General features: G+C 35.4%; 1 protein-coding gene across 4 annotated transcripts; it reads right to left on the bottom strand.

The window, feature by feature from the left end:
- On the bottom strand, window positions 1-17845 carry LOC107802347 (zinc finger CCCH domain-containing protein ZFN-like). 4 transcript variants are annotated; one of them, XM_016625821.2, is made up of 8 exons: window positions 17512-17824; window positions 15650-15807; window positions 11498-11572; window positions 10070-10120; window positions 3958-4077; window positions 3262-3534; window positions 1730-2059; window positions 1-571 (listed from the first exon to the last, which is right to left on the bottom strand). In XM_016625821.2, exons 1-8 carry the CDS (start codon window positions 17582-17584, stop codon window positions 287-289), a joined length of 1365 nt encoding a protein of 454 aa, XP_016481307.2. In that variant the 5' UTR covers window positions 17585-17824; the 3' UTR covers window positions 1-286. The 4 variants fall into 4 exon arrangements, with proteins under 4 accessions (XP_016481307.2, XP_016481310.2, XP_016481312.2 ...); XM_016625824.2 differs by having other exon boundaries at window positions 11498-11560; XM_016625826.2 differs by lacking the exon at window positions 10070-10120 and having other exon boundaries at window positions 11498-11560; window positions 17512-17845.
- Between the last annotated feature and the right edge of the window lie 5486 nt (window positions 17846-23331).

Below are 23331 nucleotides of genomic sequence, written 5' to 3'. Positions count from 1 at the left end.
TTAGGGGGTTAAATTGATTCATATAAAAAGGTAGAGGGCTTTAGGCAGATTACAAATTAACAGTTGGATTCACCAATTTGTGCCAACATCGGCAGATTTATACATTGCTCCAAAGTGAAGTACAGAGATGTCAACCTTGTCAACTGAAATGCATTTTCAGAAGAATAAATTGACTTTTACTGGATTCTGTACATCTCCACCGATGGAAAAGAATTTACAGGCAACTGTTATTGATTCTCAAAAAGATAGAAATGATGATGCTGGCTGGTAATTGGGGGGATAAAGATCATCCCTCTCTGTCAATGTTATTATCACCAGGTGGCATCTTTCTTGTATCTGAGAGTGACAGTCGCCTGGGCTTCGTTGACACTGCTTCAACAAGCCCTTCTGAAGTCAAGGTCAATGCACTGGTTCCTGATGATGAACCCAATAGACGCTGAACTGCAGGAGCATCAGTAGAAGATGATGCTGAGATACTATAAGTGAAAACCGTCATTGGGTGATCAAACTTGCAACTTGGGCCAAATTTGCAGATCCCATATCTTGAATAGAAAATACACAATGGTTCTCCCTGCAAAACAAATCCAAGAAAGAAGCCAAAAGAAATCTTTTCAGCTCACTAAGTCTCCACATTACCAAAAAGGTTATAACTGGGGGGGGAAAGCAGGAAAAGGTAACCATTTTTTCTTTATCCAATTTCAACTTATTCTTTTCCGACATCTCTTCTTCTCTTCCTTTGACTTTCTTCCAAAATATGATCCAACAGCTCCTTTAGCTAACATAATTACATCTAAGTTCAATAAGGTGGTGTCTGATTAGAAATCGATTGAATTTGTAGTCTTAATGTTTAAAGTAGAATCTGAATTTGAAGGAAACGGTTTTGTGTGTGTCAAAAGAATTGTCTTCTGAAAAGAGTCTTTTACTCCTGTTTCCCTTTTGCTTTCTGTAAATAAGAATAGTGCTGTTTGGTTTAGAAAATCTTCAGCCAGAAGCGCATACTGAGAGTTCGAAGAAGTGAAGGCTTTCAATGCTACAATTGTCAGTAAACACCTTCGTGTCCCAAAACTTAGTAAGCAAATCTTTGTTTCTTCATTGCTAATCCTTAAACTTGACGAATTTTTTCACAAAATGACTCGCTATAATACCAAACAATTAGCAGCTTAGTCAGAAACTAGCTTAACATGGATTCCAACAAGTCATACAGGTCCCCACAAATTTGAAAGCATATACTTTATTTTTGAAGAACACTCTATTTCATGGACTTCAAGTCCATCTTCCAAGTAGAAAAATAATGAAGACAAACATCTCTTTGAACCCAGTATACATGTAATGTCAATTAATTAACCTAGTGGCACTTTATTCACAGCTGGAACAAAATATTTAATAAACAGAATTTAAGAGAGGACCAACTTTGCAGAGTCAGTCACCAAGTACGTCGAGCATGAGAAACAATATATACTTGCACTGAAATGTCATATTCGATTAACATCACTTCCAAATCTCGTTTATTAGCACTGATAAACAGCAGATCCCCGTGAGTGGAAATAGTCTGAATTTATACATAGAATATTGGTCACATTGATGTTCAAAAAATCCATCTCAAAGGAGGATATCATCTTACCCGCTTAAAGCTGACAAAAAACAAGTGTGGAAGTTTTGAACAGCAAACTCATCACTAGACTTATGTCATAATAAAAACACTAGCAAATAACAAAAAAAGTGTACTCACAGGGCGTAAAGGAAGTCCAATGGGACTTAACATGCAGTCAGGAGGAGGAATCAGCCTTTCCCTCGGATGATGGAATCTACAAACAGCACCAAACTTGCAGTCTCCAGTCTTCATGTAAAACTGGCATTCAGGCTGCCCATGTCGTTCAGGGAAGACATTCTCCCCCTGCAATGCATAGTACCCCATAGGAACAGAAGCTGGACGGTATGGGGAAGTGACTCCTTGGGATCCCATATTTGCTGCATCACCGGATCGTGAAGTTCCATAAACCTGGCTATTTCCAGCTGTCTGTTGCTGGCCCTCAGGAGAAGAAATCGATCCCATCTGACCCTGAAAGAGATATTACCTCCTATGTAAATTGAGTTCATATGCACGTATTATAAAACCTCAAAGTAGATAAGGCACAGCTCACAAGCTTGTGCAATACAAGATTATAGAAAATACTTGACCATAAATGAATGCAACATCTTGCCTGACTACTGCCATATAAATCCAAAGAGATTAAGTTCAATTTGTATATACTCCCCACCAAGGTCTAAGGTCAAGTTCAAACTCAGCCAGCTCCACTCCCCACCAAATAAAAGATGATTATTCAGAAGACAACATATTCTCAGAAGTTCATTCTAAACTTACTTCCATCTGGACATCAGCTACAATAACAACTTAATACAGAAGAGACTGTTGCTTTATCTCCAAAAAATATAAAGGCAGTGAAAAGTCTCCTTGAAACTTAGCTCGTAAACTTTTCTCGCCTATTTCATAATTGAGAAAGTAATAATCTTAACATCCCACAAAAGAAAATTATTCACTCAAATAGCATAGGAAGGAGAAGGTGCTAGCATAATGACTCTGAAGCGGAAGAAGGTATGACTTCAATATCTAATAATGGTGGCATCCTCAAAGACATTGTGAGTTCGAGTCACCCCAATAGCAAGGTGGGGAGTTCTTGGAGGGAGGGAACCGAGGGTCTATCGGAAACAGCCTCTCTACCCCAGGTTAGGGGTAAGGTCTGCGTACACACTATCCTCCCCGGACCCCACTAATGGGATTATACTGGGTTGTTGTTTGTTGTTGGTGGCATCCTCAAAGAGAAACATCTTGGGAGTAACAATTACCAAGATATCTTCCAAAGAAAATCTCTACCACTATATTAAAGTGGAATTGTTTTCTGATGTTCTGATGCAATGATTCTCAAATGTATTCAAGTAGAGAACAGAACCTTTGAAGAAAGAACAAAATCTTAGTAAGCATGCTGCGACAAAAAAGGATATAGTAATTATTATATTTGTCCATCAATCTTCAAATATTCCAGAAAGATTAAAGTAATCCCCAAATATGAATATAGATAAAAGGTTACAAAAGCTTAACCAAAAAAAAGTTTAAGCCGAACTTCTTGATCAACAAGCAAATTTGGAACCCAAGTTATAATAAAGAAGGCTGGATGCAGCAAATTCTGGTTTCCCGAATAGCAACAAAGTACAAAATTAGGCCATACATAACAAGCAAATGCAAGGTATTATGTGGAAGCTTACACTGTATGCAAACCCTGGAACAGATACTACTCCCTGAGGCATTATCAATGGAGTGTAACTTGACGGAGCCTGCCAGCGTGCACCAGGGATGAAAGATCCTCTGGACAAGGGATAGGACAGCTGACCAGGAGTTGTTGCAGAAGGAACTGGGGGATAAACAGGGGAACCACGTAAAGAGACCATCATGTTAGAAGGTTGGGGATGGTGAAATTTACAGGTACTTCCAAACTTGCACTGTCCAGTTCTCATGTAATAAGCACATTCAGCCTCATTCTGCAGGAATAAAAAAAAAAGACATTATGTATAACCACAAAGCACAAACATGTTTCAAGAAAGAGGTCTTTATCAGCCATCTGCACAATCACAACACACCTAGCAAATACAACGAAGTAATGCATGTATCCCATGAATATCAAATACAACGTCAAGGCAATAAATTCATTTGTTAGCTTTATATTCTATATTAAACATAGGTATGGCTCTCTTCAATCATTACAATCGATCTTATATAACTTTAGCAGCAAGCATGTGGAACAAAAGAAAGGGCTTTTGCAAGCCCCTGCCTGACAATTTGGCGAGTAGAAAAAAATGCAGGTTAAGATTCATTAGAATCATTATGAACTAAGAACCTTTTGCATACATTAGAAAGAACAATGTTATTAAATTCAATAAGTAGTTCGGATAATGAAGTCAAACCGGGCGAAGCGGATAGCCCAAGACATTTAGGGTAACTCTTCCAGCAATCCCAGCCTTGTCTTTAGGATGGTGAAACTTGCATGTGGCTCCAAATTTGCAAGTTCCCGTCTTCAAGTAGTACTGTAAAATTGCTAAAATCATTCAGTTTGTGAGCTAAATAGGCTAAAGGGAATTAGCGGGAGACAAATGGAAAGTTACCACACCAAAGCTCATGCAAAGTATGACTTCAACAACCAGAAAATAAATTGAACTTAAGAAAGATGATTATATTTAACGCTCGACTGCTCTAACTCTAAAAACTAGTCACTCCAGGATGGTTAACAAAACAAGATGGTTAATAGACATAAAAGCATCATTTTGAGTCTTCTGCCTGTGGGTCTACTGCTCTGATTCACTAAAACTCCAAAAATGAGAGAACTTTTGAACTATTAAAAAGCGTGAGAAAGCATGGGAGAAAAATATATTATTGATATTCTATTCAATTACAATACAATGAGCCATATTTATACAATACATATCCTACTCCTATTCTATGTGGGACTAGGACTAATTCACGTTATTTACATAACTATCTAACGTTTCCCCTCAAGCCGATGCATACAAATCACATGTACCGAGCTTGTTACATATGTAACTAATACGAGGACCAGTGAGGGGCTTGGTGAAAATATCTGTAAGCTGATCATTCGACTTCACAAACTTTGTAGTAATATCTCCCGAGAGTATCTTTTCTCTAACGAAGTGACAGTCAATCTCAATGTGTTTAGTTCTCTCATAGAATACCGGATTTGATGCAATATGAAGGGCAGTTTGATTATCACACACAAGTTCTATCTTGTTGATCTCACCAAATTTCAACTCCTTGAGCAACTGTTTGATCCAAACTAGCTCACATGTTGCTATAGCCATTGCTCAATACTCTGCTTCTGCACTAAACCGAGCAACCACATTCTGTTTCTTACTCTTCCAAGATACCAAATTACCTCCTACTAAAACACAATATCCATACATAGAACGTCTATCAGAAGGTGATCATGCCCATTCAATATTTGAGTATCCAACTATCCGTTCATGGCCTCGATCCTCAAACAATAATCCTTTGTCCGGAGCTGATTTAATATACCGAAGAATGCGTACAACTGGATCTCAATGACTATCACAGGGAGAATCCATAAACTGGCTCACAACACACAGGAAAGGAAATGTTAGGTCTGGTCACCGTGAGGTAATTTAATTTACCAACCAGTTGACTATATCTTGTAGGATCACTAAACTGTTCTCCCTGTCTTGGCAGAAGTTTAAAATTCGGATTCATAGGAGTGTCAACATGTCTACAACCTGTCATTCCTGTCTCCTCAAGAATGTCCAAGGCGTACTTCCGTTGTGAGATCATAATACCTTAGCTAGACTGAGCGACCTTAATACCCATAAAATACTTTAATCTGCCAAGATCCTTAGTCTGAAAGTGCTGAAAGAGAAGGTTTTTCAACCTAGTAATACCATCCTGATCATTGCCGCTAATAACAATATCGTCAACATAAACCACCAGATAAATACATAAATTTGGAGCAGAATGCCGATAAAATACAGAATGATCAGCTTCACTATGAGTCATGCCAAACTCCTGAATTACTGTGTTGAACTTACCAAGCCAGGCTCGAGGAGACTGCTTTAGACCATAGAGGGACCAGCGCAACCGACATACAACGCCATTAGATTCTCCCTGAGCAACAAAACCAGGTAGTTACTCCATATAAACCTCATCCTTAAGATCACCGTGAAGAAATGCATTCTTAATGTTCAACTGATAAAGAGGCCAATGGCGAACAACAGCCATGGATAGAAAAAGGCGGACTGATGCTATTTTAGGCACGGGAGAGAAAGTATCACTATAATTGAGCCCAAATATATTGAGTATTTGGCAACAAGACGAGCCTTAAGTCGATCAACATGGCCATTTGGACCAACTTTGACTGCATACACCCAACGACGACCAGCAGAAGATTTACCTGAAGGAAGAGAAACAAGCTCCCAAGTATCACTCGTATGTAAAGCAGACATCTCGTCAATCATAGCATGTCGCCATCCTGGATGAGACAGTGCTTCACCTGTAGACTTATGGATGGAGACAGAGGACAAAAATAATACAAACGCATAATGGGGTGGTGACAGACGATGATAACTTAAATCGACATAGTGAGGATTAGGATTAAGTGTGGACCATATACCTTTTCGAAGTGCAATCAGTTGACTAAGAGGAGACAAGTCCGCAGTAGGAGCAGGGTCAGGTGCAAGACGTGAATCAGCTGGGCCTGATGTTGGGCGCGGACGATGATGATAAGTCAGGAGTGGTGGAGTTGTAGAAGGTTGAACTGGACTAGGTGGTGGAACTAGAGCTATAGGTGGTGGAGCTGGAGTTGTAGAGAAAGATGAATGGCCAAATACATAGACAGCCCCTCTAGTTTGGCATCAATTTTCATTTTGGCACTCGATCTCAGCCTTGTTCCATTTTGGCACTCCAATCCCATTTAATATGTTTCATTTTAACACAAAAAGCTGACTTGTCACATTGGATGAATTTCCTCACCTGGTAAGCGCGTGAGGCTCTATTTTAAATGCCCAACCTCTTTCCCCATTATTTCTTTCATCTAGACTCCCAAAATAATTCCTTGGTTGCTCTCGATCTCCATCTCCAGAAAGCTTCAAAGCTTTGCCGTATCTTAGTTCCTTTATTTAGTTAGTTTTTTTTTTTAATTTCTTAAAATCCATATCTTCGTCTGAAGCTTGAAGTTCCAAACTTTAAGAATGTTGATGATATCTCTAATGGGTTCAACATTGTCGGAGTTCAATTTGTACTGCAAAAGGCTAGTGTTAAGTCTTGTGTGCCTTTTATTTATGTACCTTTTTCATGTACCTATTATGGAGGAAATGAAATTGATTTTAGGTACCAATTATGTTAAGTTGTAATAAGTGATTTCATCACCTACGACCAGGGATTTTGGGAACGAGATTAGGGTTTCATTACCTATGACTAAGAATTTTGGGAACGAGATTAAGGTAGACAAGTTTATGACTTAGAGAAAATAAGCAGGTGGCTCTTATTTTACCCAGAGCCCATCCGAGTTATTAGTGTAGGGTTCCGGGTATTTGGTTAGACCCGGTAGACATGGATTAAAAAACAGTTGGCTATATTTAATTAGATAGTTATTAGACTTCAGAAGCGTTTATACACACACTCTTTATATTTTACATTGAGTCAACTTTTTGTGTTAAAATGAAATATAATAAAAGGGGTTGAAGCCAAAATGAAACAAGGATGAGATAAAGTGCCAAAATGAAAATTGGTGCCAAGTTAGAGTGGTTGTCTATGTATTTGGCCAATAGTGATTGAATCTCCAAAAGATGGAACTGGTAGCACCTCAGAAATATCTAAGTAATCATCTGGACCTATGAAGTATGACTGGGTTTCAAAGAAGGTACCATCAGCGGACATAAGGTACCACTGTAGGTCAGGTGAATAGCATCGATATCCCTTTTGCGTTCTCACGTAACACAGAAATACGCACTTAAGAGCACGAGAAGCTAACTTATCTTTTCCTGGAGTAAGGTTATGAAGAAAACACGTGCTCCCAAAGATATGGGATGGAAGAGAGAACAAAAATGAGTGGGGAAACAAGACAAAGAATGGCACTTGATTCTGGACAGCTGAGGATGGCATACGATCAATAAGATAACAAGATGTGAGAACTGCATCCCCCAAAAACGCAACGAAAGATGAGATTGTATGAGTAGAGTACTAGCAGTTTCAATGAGACGTTTATTCTTTCTTTCGGCTACCCCATTTTGTTGAGATGTGTACGGACAAGATGTTTGATGAATGATTCTATGAGAGTTCATAAACTGTTGAAATAGGGAAGACAAATACTCTAGGGCATTATCACTACGAATGTGGGGATAGAAACCCTAAATCAATTTTGAATTTCAGCATAGAAGGTCTAGAAAATAGAAAACAACTCAGATCGATTTTTCATAAAAAATATTCAAGTGCACCAGGAATAATCATCAATGAAACTGACAAAGCAGCGGAATCCCAAGGTAGAACTAACCCAATAAGGACCCCAAACATCTTAATGGACTAAAGTAAAAGGTGACTCTGCTCGTTATCAAGACGCCGAGGGAAATAGGAGTGAGTACGCTTACCGAGCTGACATAACTCGCACTCTAAAGTGGACAAGCAAGATAATCCAGGTACTATTTTCTGAAGTTTTGACAAACTGAGATGTCCCAACAGTTTATGTAACAAATCTGGTGAATCAGTAACAGGACAAGTTGTTGAAGAAAGACAATATGTGAGTTCATGTGATTTAGCAAGGATAAGGTAATAAAAACTATTTGATTCACGCCTGGTACCAATGATCCGCCATGTACTGCGTCATCAAGAATAAAATAGAGCATTTAAGTGATTTGTCTAAGCAACTAACGGCTATGAGATTAAAAGCACTACCAGGAACATAAAGAACTGAATCTAAAGGTAAGGAAGGAGGTGGACTTGCTTGACCTATTCCAGTTGCCATGGTTTGAGACCCGTTGGCTATTGTGATTGTTGGAAGAGATTGAGAATATAAAATAGTAGTGAAAGAGATATGTTATCAGAAATGTGATCAAATACACCTGAATTAATGACCCATGACTCGGAGGATGAAGATTGAGAGACACAAGTCACGCTATTACATGTTTGAACAACGGAAGCTATCTCTGAAGATGTATGTTTAAACGCTTTGTAATGAAGGAACTCAGTATAATCCGGTAGAGAAACCATCCAACTATTCATAGTATTGGATCCCATTTCGCTACAATTAATTTCTCAAATTCTTGACTAAAAGTTGTAGGGTTAACTTGAAATAGTGGAAATCAGTAACTCCTAGAAAACTGAAGAAATATCTAGGAAAACAATGTTCACAACAGAGAAAAAAACATTGTTCACGCCGAAAAATTTCAAAGTTGTCGGAATCTGTCGGAAATAGTACTGGTGGACTCGAAAATGCTGTGGAACAAACTGTCCTGAAGAGCTCAGCCAAACAATGGTCGGAGAAGCACGCACGTGCCGGTGCGTGGGACAGACGTACCGGTGGAGTCACAGATCTAGACGGCGCATGGAGGCGTGTGGGGCTTCTGTTGCCGAAGAATCTGAATGGGGTTTGGTCGCCGAAGTTTTCGGAGTCTAATAGTGGTGTTGGTTTGTGCACAACACTCACCAAACGTGAGATGATGCAAATCAGTCACTTAAGTCACCGGAATATTGCACTGTGACTGAGTTCTTTCTTCCTGGATGTCGCTGGAATGACGCACAATGATTTTCTCTCATTAATGCTCTGTTACCATGTGAGAAAGCACGGGAGAAAAATATATTATTGATATTCTATTCAATTATAATACAATGAGCCCTATTTATACAATACATATCCTACTCATATTTTATGTGGTACTAGGACTAATTCATGTTATTTACATAACTATCTAACAAAAAGCATTCTAAATTAAAATTTAAAAGAGAATAGGCTCTATTTAACAAAATGTCTTGACAAATTTTCTGATTTTAAATTTAAATTTCCTTTTTGTAAAAATCTAGCCTCAAGCTAGTTTAGTATTGAGGCTATTTGTTGTTATTCCATTTGTATGAATAGATGTTATTACACTTCTATTCATTTTCCTATACTTGTTTTAAATACGCGCGTTGCGCGTATACTTTATACAATAAGTGTAAAATAGTTTAGAAAATTTATATAATAAAACTTTAAAAGTATGTTCAAACAACTTTAATTATGCAGCTTGTCTAGCATATCAAACATTAAGCTTCACAATTTTTTGTTCTTTTATACTTCAACAATATAAATGACATGTTTAAAGGTTCTACCTTGTCTTTAAGAAATAGTAGCCTCCTCCTTTTACAACAACATACATATCAAAAAGTTGTATCAAATGGAAGTAGTATTTTGTGGAAGTAGTATAGTATATTTGATCGACTCATGTCTTTCTTAAATAGCTAGTAGATCATGATTAATTTCATGGTTCATACTTACAAAGAAGTAATAATTAATTGCGATAGAGATACCTGATCGTTAATTGACATACTTGATCGTTGCACGTACATGAATTTTGTTGTCTTATTCAAAATTATGAGTCATGTCATGTGTAAATTAGGAGAAAGAATATTAGTAGCTGATTTGTACAAATAATTAGGCGTAATTAGCACTTCACGATCTAAATGGAGGAGACTGTGTGACTAAAGAAAAAATTAAGGAATGATTAAAAAAAATTACTAAATAAGACCCTGCTTTAAAATAATTTGAAAGTCATATATATGCTCTTATTAGACAAAAAAAGTGAGCATAGAGAAAAGTTACAAGAATCATAATATTAAATAAAAGTTAATGAATATTTCACTTTTACTGTTACTTTTAATCTATATAAGTCTTTGAATAGCCTATTCATATATAGATTGAGCTAACTCCCTTATTTTGTCGGAATCATTATATTTTATACACACAAATAACATGAGTTGAACTGTTGAAGAAGAAAAGTTATAATAGGAATAGAAACCGAATCTCTTTTTTTTACATCTTTTGTTCTTGTATAAATTATGCTTTTGTTTTCTCAAAAAAAAATTCTTTCAGTGACAACATAATCCAATACTCCTATTAGACAGGCTTTAATCTGCTAGGACAACACGAGCAGAATTTTTTTATTTTTGAAAAAAGAAAAAGGAGTTGTAGGATCTAAAAGTAATAGTAATGAAGGAAAACTTAGTACAATGAAAGGAGATATTTTCTTCTTTTTCATTCTTTAAATTGGGATTAATAAAGTAATTCGGTACATATCAGATAATGATGCTTAATACATGATTTTGATTTATGGGTAATATCCCAACATAACGTTGCTTAGAATAGCATATTTATTCAAAAGTCTAAAAGATAGACTCAATTTCATGAAGTCCTAAAACAAAATAATAAAAGAGAAAGAAAAGTTTGTACATAGAAGAAAAAAATTGTAATTTATCAATAAAATGTATCTGTTGCCAAATAGGAAAGCAAAAGCCAAAAGATCATTGTCTTTTTATGGGAGAGAAAAATTAAGTCAATGGATACAACTTTGGCGTAAAGAAGGCACTGTAAAAGAAATGAAGTGACAATATATTGTGCACTTTTATACGAAAAAATATCAAACATATAAAAAGGTTTTGAGCGGATGATTTTAATAGTGGAAGCTCAAAGGAGCAAACTGACAAAAAACATGAAAAGTAATGGGAAGGATAATTGAATACTACCATTTAATAGGATCTCAATTTAATGACGCGTTCACATAGTAGTAATTTTAATAAATATATATATATATTTAATGGAAAATAATTTTACAAGTATAGGGTAATTTGGCCATTCATGTTTTGAAGGATATTTTAGTAAAATAACATTATCGAAAAGTCTTCACACTTATAATATAGTATGATGATCGGCAGCTAAAATACATATTGGTCTGGATATACCTGGCATTCTGGTTGCCCCATTCTTTCTGGATACTCTCCTTTCATCCTTGCCGTGGCAATGGCCTGCATCAAATACTTTGCATATCCATCAGTTCCCAAGATACAAACAAAGGAATATATGCAAATCATAACTGCATAAATCTTTATGAATACATGTAGAGTCATAATTCAGTGACGCTTATTAAATTTCTAACAGGAAGACAGCATTGGCGTTATACATCTACTAATTATCATCAAGAAATAGGATCCCAACTGAATATCTCCTATTGCAGTGTATAGAAATGCCAGCTGAAGTGCGTACATGGAAGCTTATACTAGTATGCATAACATACGTAAACTAAGGATGTGAAGATTCAAAACCTATGGCTGAGATTTTCACATGCCTACTTATAACCTCCGTCACTCTAAATTTTTGGCAACTTAAAATTAGAGTGCAGGTTGACTTTCAATTCTTCTTCTTTATGATAAAGGAAAAGGAGAATTTTCTCTAACCTGTCCACTTTCCAGGCCTTGTTGCCCAAAAATGGGCTTACAAACAATATCACGTTGTCATGAAACATTTTGGTGAAGGAGACAAAGAGTCCCTGAGCAGAACTTCTTTTGTCAGTTTAATAAAGCCAAGTCTTGGAAGCTCATCCATAAAGAGTTCTTCAAAGTTTCATCAAACAGAAAAAGAAATAGTCATGCCCCAATCTGTTCTTAACTCACCCCGTCTCCATCCTTCCTCCTTTCTTTACCTTTCATCTAGACTCTTTTTCTGCTCCTGCCTTATAGTATACCAATTTGACATTCTTGGGATCTATTACTTCCAATATATGGAGTTCTTTTTTCACTACCAGCGCATGGAAGCAGTGTTGTTAAAGGCTCATTTAAGACGCGCTTACGCCCTGAAGCTCAGAAAAGCTCGGGGAGGGCGCTTTGCCTCACTTAAGCTGCGCTTCAATGTAGGCAAGGCACTAAGGTGTATGCACTCATTGTCCATGAGTTCTATCTTAAATCGAGCTGTATTATAAAACCAATATAATCGGCAAATAAGCATATTAGCTGTTAAGGAAAACATTATGAATGAATTTGTTACTTCTTTCTTAAATTACATATATATATTTTTATATTTTCATTCATTGAGCCTCTTTTTACTGAAGCCCGCACTTAAATTGTGCGTTGCACTTAAAGCCTCAATAGACCAAGAACGCTTTTTAAAACTTTTCGCCTTTGACAACACTGCATGGAAGTTAACACTAAAGGGGCATAGGCAACTGCAGAGAAAGGATAACATGGAGAGAGAGAGAGGAAGAGTGAATGACAGAGGAGGTAAGTTGCAGTGAGAAGGAAAGGCTTCAAGGAGCAATGAATGCAAATGGAAGCTTCCTCTCTCTGTTTTCAGATAACAAGGGTAATAACATCCACTTATGTTATTAAAATGCACTGTTGAGCGTGATCGTGGATTGGAGCAGATGGAAAATCTCTATGCCATATATAATAGTAAATGAGAAATATTGTTGACAGATAACCAGGAAAAGGGAAACCCATTGTGTTGCTAGATTAATTAGTCTCCTCTTATTCCAAGAGACGGAGTAAATATTTGTCAAAATCCCCAAAAGTTTAAATCACTTATCCAACTATTAGACAAGCAAAACCCATTCAGAGGACTGATGTCTCCACTTGAAAATTGATTTCACATTTTCTAGTGTCTTAGCTACAGTACGGAATGGATGAAACACATATATAGTCATCTCTTAAAGACATTAAGTGTGGAACTATGTAACATATCTTTCCACAAAAACAGCTATCACAACTCCCAACAAAGCATATAAATTGGTTTCCTATACCTTCCTATTTGGAGGTGACTTATCTCTCCTGTTTTGCTGCTGCATATGTCTCTCTGGATATTGGCATTTGGGAATTTATACAGGATTAAGTCATTTAGAGACCCATTGTACATCAAAAAGAAAATAGAAGAGGGAATTTTTTTTTCTTTTTAAAGACGATCGAAATCTTATTATGTTGGTGATAATAACATACATAAAGGCTCCTTATATAGGAGTTTAGGCTCCACCAAATAAAGAAAGTTTTCTACTTACCAAGTTCCTAGTTGTGAAACAATTTTAAAAATATTCTGTACAATTAATCAAAACGTGTACACTGATCTTAGATGCATTATCACGTTTCCTCTCAAATTGTATGTAAAGATCACGTGCTCCAAGCTTCCCACACAAATTTATAAATGGTAGGATCACATACATATTAAGTACACGTGTTTGCGAGCTGAGATAACAGAGCTCATGGAATTAAGTTAAAACAATATTTTCTTACGATAGATGGTAATTGAACACAACATCTTGGTCTATTTACGAAACAATGTATTAGAAGAAATATAATCCGACTTGAGTGTCATAATCCAATGTCAACTATGCTATTTTTTTTAACTACAGTTCTTGAGGCAACTGTTTGAAATGCATAAGCTCCATATGTTGCTAAAACCATTGCTCTATATTCAATCCTCCAGTTGACCAGACAATTATTAATTTTTTTTCCAAGAGATCAAATTTCCACCACTCAATACACAATGAATGTGCATAGACCATCTATCAGATCGAGGTCTAGTCCAATCTTCATCAACATATCTAACAATCTTACTATTTTCTCCACCTTCATAAGGAGTCCTTGACCCAAAGCACTCTTGATATATTGAAAGGAACAAACCATTGCATTTCAATGACTATCATGATATCCTAAAAAATTGACTAACCACACTAACCGAAAAAGAAGTTTCAATATGCGGTCAGATAATTGAGTTTACTGACCCCTGCTTTCTTATCTTATCCACACACACACACACACACACACACACACCAAATAAAAAAGCTCGATCAACCATGTAGTAGTGTTTTGCTAAAGGTTTCTCAAGTCTCAAAAGTAACAACATTGGTGTGTAAATAGGTCGACAATCAACCATATTGGTCCATCCAAGATAATTATCTTTTCGTAATAGACCACACTTAAGTTGACTGGGCCACCTCTGTGACAAAATAATACTTGAGCCAACCCAAACTTTGCTTTGAATTTGAATAAGGAAATATCATTTGGTGCCTCAATCTCTTTAGGATCATTAACCATAATACCAACGTCATCCGCACACAAGATGGAGTCACTGACCTTGATTGGAACATTGGTAGAAGACGGAATAATACACCGAGCCTAAGTAAGGTGTCCCAGGATATTAGAAATATAAAACAAGAATAACTACTATGGCTAAATTGGAAAATAACACAATGAATTTCCGCAGTCGATCATATGGTCGGAGGCTCCTGATAGTTTTTATGTAACACAGTAGGTGACATTGACAGGCTGACATGGCATTGTATTGTGGACATGGCACACATGATGTGGTTCTTACTGGACTAAGTGATGTGCTCTACTAGCTAAATGGTAAGCTGAGATGGCAGTGCTAATTAGACTACTGACAGGGACGACATGCTAATGTGGTTGATGACGTCAGTCGTGGACAGCATCTAGCGCCTACGGTGTGGAAGTTAATACACCAAAAGTGACGGTAATGTTGTTGGCTCGAGTAGTAGTGCATAGCAGTGTCTCTGTTAACAACTGTGGTCATCTCCACGAGACGAAATATAAATGTGGTCATTTCCACGAGACAACTATAAATGTGGTCAACAGACTAACTTGACCGCCGAGATTGGTACCAATATCGAGGCAATGAGTGTGCCGGCTTACTTACAAAGTTGAAAGATTTTCTCAATGAAAGAAACAACCTAGATTCGACAATTGCCTCTATTTGGATTTGACACCATGTAAATCAAGAGGAAAGAAGAAAGAAATTCAATTAGTGATAATGCTCTATTCCTTAGTGATAAATACTCCCTCCATCCTATTTTATATGATGGTACTTGATTACATAAGAAGTTTAAGTTGTTAATCTGACGTATCATATAGATAATGTCACATCAATGTTCCAAATTTGAGTAGTTTAACAATTTGAATTCCTAAGAGTAGTGAAAATTGTTGTAGTAGAATAGTGTCAAACACTTTGAATCCTAAAATGGAAAGAACGTCATATACTACGGAGAACAAATACATAAGAGTTCGTCATATAGGACATATGCTACATGAAATAAGTGGAATACAGTGCCTTACCAGTTTCCTATTAGGAGGGTGGTTAAATCGGCAAGTTGATCCAAACCTACAGAGACCAGTTCTGATGTAGTAGGAACAATCTGGTTCACCTTCACGGACAGGATAATGTCCCGACTCAATTGATTCCCTTGATCTCAAGTTCATTTGCCACAGAGTGTCTGAAAAACCAATGGATACGCAATAAACACTACTTCAGCTTAAGTAATATTAGTATTGATACCAGTTCCATAAATTTCTTCTCTAAGTTCTGGACCTTGTAAACGCATTTTACCAGCATTTGATCTTGAAAAATAAAACAACTTAATAAGGTGCATTTCTTTTCTTGCTTATACGGTTCTATATTTTGTTTAATAAGGGTATCATCCGAGCCAACTTGTGCATACCTTGCTTATATAATATTCGTCTAACAATAAATGTACAAGAAAGTTAATGAGTACAACCATAAGTAGTTTAGGCGCATTTCATCAGCATCATAAGTCATACAACAAATTAGAAACAATGCATCCAAAAAGTTATCAAGAAATAAGAAAAGCACAAAACTTTGATCATCAAAGCATCTTTGCTTATTTTCAAATTCCACGTGAACTCTTCTTCTTTAAACCATATTAGACAATTCACCTAAATTTTACTAGCCACCATTTGTTGTTACAGATCCAAATCCTATATTGGCCTCTCATATTAATTAATTTAGAAATAGTGACAGAAAAATCCATATATCAATAGAAGCAAACTATTGTTTTTTCCTTCATTTTTTTTTTTTTTGTTGGGGTGTGGAGAGTTGTAAAACTTAAAAAGTCAAAAAAGAAAAAAATAATGAAAGGATGAAAAAGAATTAAGGGTGCATTATCATAATATGCAGACAAAAAGGGAAAAAGACTTAGCATTTGATCTATTTTTGTGAGAACAATATGCAAAGTATATGAAGTAATATATTACTCTACTACCATATACAGCAAATGCTTGGGCAAAGATGAAAACTTTTTCCCAAAAAACAAATATCCCAATTGTAAAGATCCAATCTTTATCTTCTTACCTTATTTAATAAGCAACAAAAAAACAATTAAACAATTGCAACTCAATTACAAACTTTCCCAACATTGTATTTCACCATAACAGTTACAGTAATGATCCTTCATATAAAACAAAATAAAATAAAGAAAAAAAAAGGAAAAGAAAACCTTGCCATTAAAGGGTGAAATATGAAGTTTATGTTAAATTGTTTCCAAATTTATATAGGATCTTTTTTTTCTTTTGGAACTGACACCATAATATCGTATCTGCACTTTGGCATGCTCAGAATAACATATGTATTACTACCATATACAGCAAAGTTTTGGCAAAGATGAATACTTTTGCCACAAAAAAGAATATCCCATGTATAAAAATCCAATCTTTGTCGTCCAACCTTATTTAAGAATCAACAAAAATATAAAAAATTACAAGTCAAGATTACAAACATTAGCAGCATTATATTTCAAGCACAACAATTACATTAATGATACTCAATTAAAAAAAAATAAAGAAAAAAACTTGTTACTTAAAAAGTTTAAGCTAAATTTTTTCAAATTTATATTAGGGTATATTTTTTTAATAGACTAAACAAGTAAACAGGGTCACATAAAGTTGAGACGGGCTAAATGGGCTGAGTACCTTATTAGTCAAGAGGCAGTGTTACTAAGGGTAAAATGGGCAATTTATGTTAGATTATTTCCAAATTTATAAAGAGTCATTATATTTTTTTTAACGATTAAAAACGAAATAGGGTAACATGAACTGAAAAAAAAAAAAAAAAATACGAAGTTTATGTTAAATTATTGACTACTTTTCTTATTGAAATGGACTAAAAAATAAAAAGCGAGTACCTTGATCGAGAGACGGTGACAAAGAGGAAGGACCTTCAGTCACAGACAAGGAAATTCCGGCATCAAAATCCATTATGATGATGATCAGAAGCAGCCCATCACCGGAATTTCCATTAATTCTGAGCACACAAAACACAAAAAACACACCCTCTCTTCTGTTTGATGAAATGCACAAAAGAAACAAACTTCAAACAGAGAGAGAGGAAAAAAGGGGGAATTCAGACAAAAGTAAAAGAGGGAACAGAGAGAAAGAGAAGGAACGTTTTTTCCTCTCCACACAAAAACAGAAGAGAGAAAAAGAAAGAACAAATATGAACCAATCAACCATTTGGGGGAAAAAATATAGAATCGACCAACCAAATATTTACACGCAAAATTTGCTTTTGACAAAGTACCTCTCTTTAGTACCTTAGTACTATTAGCATTATTATTATTTTTTAATTATTTGTTTTAATATTCCTAAGTTTTTAAGTTGACTTAACACATGTGTTCTTCTCTTTGTTTTCTTAATATTTCCTCAATTCTTTATGTGCTAAATGCTAATTCTATTGTTAGTATATTTATTTGGATTTCTTCCCTTGAGACCTAATTACTCTTTTAACCTCGTATTAGATTTTAAAAAAAATAATTTCGTTCAGAATTACTTTGTAAGATCTTTTATGTTTTATTTGGTGTTCTTCAGTATTATATTTTATTAATATCCCGTAAAAATAATTATATAATAACAAAAATAATATCTATAATTGACCATAAAGCTGATCTTCATTTTTTCTATCAGTTAGTTTAATACTTTAAATACTTTAATTTACCCGATTAAAACAAATAATGCTAAGCTAATATAAAAAAGAAAGAGAAACAGAGAGAAAATCTATTTTTATTCCTTAATTTTGACAAAAGATATAAACGTAAAGTGATGTTTCTTTTCTGTTCATATTTGTTTGTTTCACTTGTTGCAATCAAAAAGAGAATGAACGATAATCTCTCTCCCTTTTCCAATTTTTTTTCTTACGATATTTACAAGAGACATTCTCCTTGGCATTAACGTGTAAAAAAATGTTTAGTAAAGCCTTGGTTATTTCCTGACATTAAAATGTTTGATCTGAATACTACGAAATATTTAATTACTACAAAATATTGTTCTAAATTTAAAGATTTGATAATTAAAAACATTTATATTCTTAAAAGTGTATAATTTATTTATTAAAACCTAATAGATATAAATTTTAAATAAAATTATAATCAATTCTTATATCCAGAAAAAAAAAACTTGAGAAAAATACTACATATTTTTTCATGTGAATGTAGAATGCCTTTGTGTGATAAAATACTCCAAAAGTTATCGACGGTGACAACGGATAGTCATGGTAGTCAGGGGCGGATAAAGTCTATACTCGACGGGTTCAATTGAATCCATAACTTTAAAAACATAATGAGTTCAATGCTAAAAATTTTAAAAATTGAACTCATACAGTTTAAAATCCCAAATCCGCCTATGGTGATAATAGTAGGTGGTGATGGTCTGCGAAGTGGTAAATGGTGGGGGTTGATTGTTTGTTAATTGTTGGAGGGAGACAACCATAGTAGTTGTACAATAACAGCCAGATATAATATATGTGTGGTGGTGAATGGTAGTAGATGTAATTGTGAATGATGGTTTTGTACGATGAACGACGTATGGCGCGCGGTGGAAGGTGGCAACTGGTGATGAAGGTGGCTAGTGATGGTGGGGTTGTCTGTAGAGCTGATTGATGGTGGTCGCTGGTGATGAATGTGATTACAAATGGTGGCTGCACAACAATAACTAGCAGTGAAAGTACTTGGTACAGAAGATTAGTGATCGCCGAGTGCTATGCCGTTGAGGCTAGAAATAATTGCAATAGATAAAGTATTGATAAAATGTCACATTCACATAAATCTTTAAGTCAATGACATTTTAATCTATTTAAAACTTTGTAGAAACTCAAAATAATCAAAGTTATTCATAGCAAATACATGATTGTAAAAGAAAAAATTTACATAATAACAAACTTAATAATCTTAAATTAGAGAGATTCAAATTCAAACCTCAACCAAGCAAAACAACCGTAGCTAACCGTTGTTTATGGTTGTATACAGGGACTTATTCAAGTTATACTATATTTATGGCCCCATTATCCCATATTTTTTGCCATAGACTTTGATTGTTATAATGGGATATATGACCTACAATATTGTTCTTTATTTTATTTAGAAAACTATTTGACAATGACATATTATATTATGAAATTACTCCCTGTTGCTGGGTATATTACGTTGGGAATCAATTTCATCAAGTAACGGTAGATAGTAGCTGATATATTAAAAAATGATAAAAGTTAATAATTTAGCAACTAAAATAGGTGTTTGATCACCGAAAATTTAAAAAAATTTAGCGACCTTTTCAATGCTGCATAAATAGTTGAGAATTGTGAAAATAAACTCTCAGAAGTGATTTGCAATTAATACATGGGACAAAGGCCTCTTCGTAACGGTTGACTTTTGAGACATCAGCCAACTACAGATTGAATTTGGACTTTGGACAAAAAAGGTCATTTTTAAAGACTGAAATGAATGTGACCAAATTCATTGTTTCAAACTATTACTAAAGCATTATGAGTGTGTTAAGTATGACAGAAAGTCATAAAAAATATTGTACAAAAAAAAATATGCTCATACATTAAAGACTAATAATAATAATAATAATAATAATAATAATAATAATAAAGGAATATAAAAAATGATGGATTTTATTGATTAGACTCATTCCGCAACTTCGGGAGAAAGTTCTATAATTCCACTAAAAATAGATAGCACGGAATTTTTTTTTTCTTTTGATTCCCCTTTGTTGGAGTTATTGCTCCTTTGGTGACTCGAACCCACGAGGCCCTGAGGTTATATGAGGGGGGTGCTGACCATCTGAACAAACTCCTCTTGTCGATAGAAGGGAGAATGTTGCTTTAGAAAAGATACAATAGTTTTCGACTTTCCCATAATTGACTTCTAAGCTCGGTGGAGCATGTGATTTAATTTGATGCAAAGCGAAGAACCTTACTTGGACTTGACATGTCGTGAATCCTCTTGAAAGAGAGGGGTGCCTTCGGGAACACAGACACAGGTGGTGCATGGCCATAGGCAGATATAATGTATCAGCACTGGATTTAACTAAATCCGATACTTTTGGTGCGGAGTACAAATTCATGTACAAAAATTCATTAATATTACAATATATAACAATATGAACCCATAACTTTAAAATACAATGGATTCAATGCTAAAAACCTTAAACATTGAACCTATCAAACTTAAATTCTAGATCCGCCTCTGTGTATGGCTGTCGTCAGCTCAAAGGTGTTCGGTGAAGTCTCTCAACGAGCGCACTCGTGTTAGTTACCATCGTTTAGTTTGAAACCCTGAATAAACTGTCCATGATAAACCGTAGGAAAGTGAGGATGACGAAAAGTTATCATGCCCTTTATACCCTAAGCGACACATGTGTTGTTAGTAATCTATGATCAAAATCAGAAAATCAGAGAAGTAAAGAAATGTCAGTTCAATAAAACAAAATATAAAATAATTTTCGAGCCCACAAGTTGTTTGTGTGTCCTTCAGAAATTTAATCTCCTCACTATTGCCCAAGGTTATGGATTACTTCCTCCTAGGATAGAACGAAAAAACTATTCTGTAATATTGGTAGTCAAAATTACAGAATTTCAGTAAACTCAACAAACGGAGCAAATTACACTTGACACTTTATTTATTTGGAAAAACAATGCAATAATGTAGAAAAGATGGGAGAAGTTTTCAGATTTTTTATTTTCTGAAAAATGAGGCTAAGCCTCTAAACTTATAGACAATGAAAGAGTGAGATGAAGACGTTCAATTTAAAAGGTGCCTCTTCCATTTTCCATTCACGAAACCTATCAATCCACCACATGAATGGGGATGGAAATATGTTTAAGAAACATGAAAAAACTTGTGTGATTCGCAGGTAAGGATTAATAGCATCTGCATAAGTAGGTTTCCCTTTGAACTTTCCGTAATGAACATGTGTCAGATATACTCAGTCAATCAGTAGATTTGATATCTTTGAACCGTCAAGCTTTGGTGTATACCTAGACAACCATAAGCCACACAATCAGCCCTTAACCGTTTTTGGTTCTTATTGTTGTGTTTGTTTCAGTGATGAACACCGCCTGGTTTCATAAATGCATAGAGAATTGGCCTTACAGAACTCTCTTTGAAGCGGCTAATACTTCACACTTGCATAGGTGATTCCTAAACATGTTATGTCGTAGATACACTATTTGATATACCCCGTATCAAACTTAGAAACCATTAAAAAGTCTTAACGCTTTATCCTTGATACTGAACATTGTCTCATCGCAAGAATGGACCAAAAAGAAATTTTATTAGACAATGTTGAACCATCATTAATGACTTTGTTTGAGCTCCTTAAACCTAGATTTTCATATCTCCAGTCTTCTAGGAAGAGTTATCTCCACAATGACTTGTCCTCGGTCATAGTCCCATTTCCCTCGATGATCTTTTAACTACCTCTCTAAATAGTCCTTTTTTTAATAGATCCGACTGTCACGACCCGAAATTCCAACCTCGGGGTCATGATGGCGCCTAACATCTACTTACAAGGCAAGCCGACGTGAACAAAAAATTAACTAAGTTAAGCAATTTGATGACAAGATAATAACGATGAAAATGGTACAAGTCTGAGGCATAGTATGATAATACTGAATAACGAGTCTAAACATAACCCAAAAATTGGTGTCACGAGTACATGAACATCTAGATTACTACAAACGTGGTCGGAATAAAATACACTATTTTGAACTCAGAAAAGTAGTAAATATAGGAGGGAAGGGGACTTCATGGCTGCAAACGTTGTGCAGCTGTACCTCAAGTCTCTGTCACGAACTGGACCCGAGCAAATCTACTGAACCCCGCTAGGACCCACTCCGAAATCTGCACAAGAAGTGCAGCGTGTAGTATGACCAACCCCATGTACTCTATAAGTGTCGAGCCTAATCTCGACGAGGAAGTGACAAGGCTAAGTCGGGCCACTTAAAATAACATGTATGCAATATAATACTAATAACAAGAAAGGAAGACAGGAAATAAAAGTAAGGCAATTAATTTATGAAAAAGAACTCAATCCTCACAGTCGGCAAACCCAGAATAACCGATCACATAATTTCATGTAAAAATGTTGAAACCAACACAATAACAACAACGAAATCAACATACACAATCTGTTGCGGCGCGCAACCCGATCCCACCGTACACATTCAATCCTCCCTTATTTCACCATAACATCGTTTATCAATATCAAGATTCATATATACAATTCGTTGCAGCTTGCAACCCGATCCCACCATATCATCATAATCAATGTCATAATCCTCCCTTATTTCATCATGTCACAATTTATCAATATCAAGTATTACGTACACAACCGTTGTGGCGCCCAACCCGATCCCGCCATATCATTACAATCAATATCAAAACTCTCCCTTATTCCACCATATCATAACCGTTGCGGCATGCAACCCGATCCATAAATAATTTTAATAAATGTAATCAATCCAATAGCTCAATTTACAAGAATCTCTATGATTAAGGAATATGAAAGCAAAGCAATAAAGGAACAATGTACTAATCAAAGGAATGCTACAAATAATACAATAGCAACAAGACAAGTCAAGTACGTGACAATTAAGGTATGCAAGTAAGACAATTAAGGCAAGTATCAATTAATCACAGAGTCATGGAAGGAACGAACAATTCAAT

The sequence above is a fragment of the Nicotiana tabacum genome, chromosome 13 (assembly GCF_000715075.1).
Source record: "Nicotiana tabacum cultivar K326 chromosome 13, ASM71507v2, whole genome shotgun sequence".
In the NCBI taxonomy this organism is placed as follows: domain Eukaryota; kingdom Viridiplantae; phylum Streptophyta; class Magnoliopsida; order Solanales; family Solanaceae; genus Nicotiana; species Nicotiana tabacum.
Note: the sequence above shows the minus strand (reverse complement) of the source record. Positions and strands in the feature narration are given on the sequence as shown.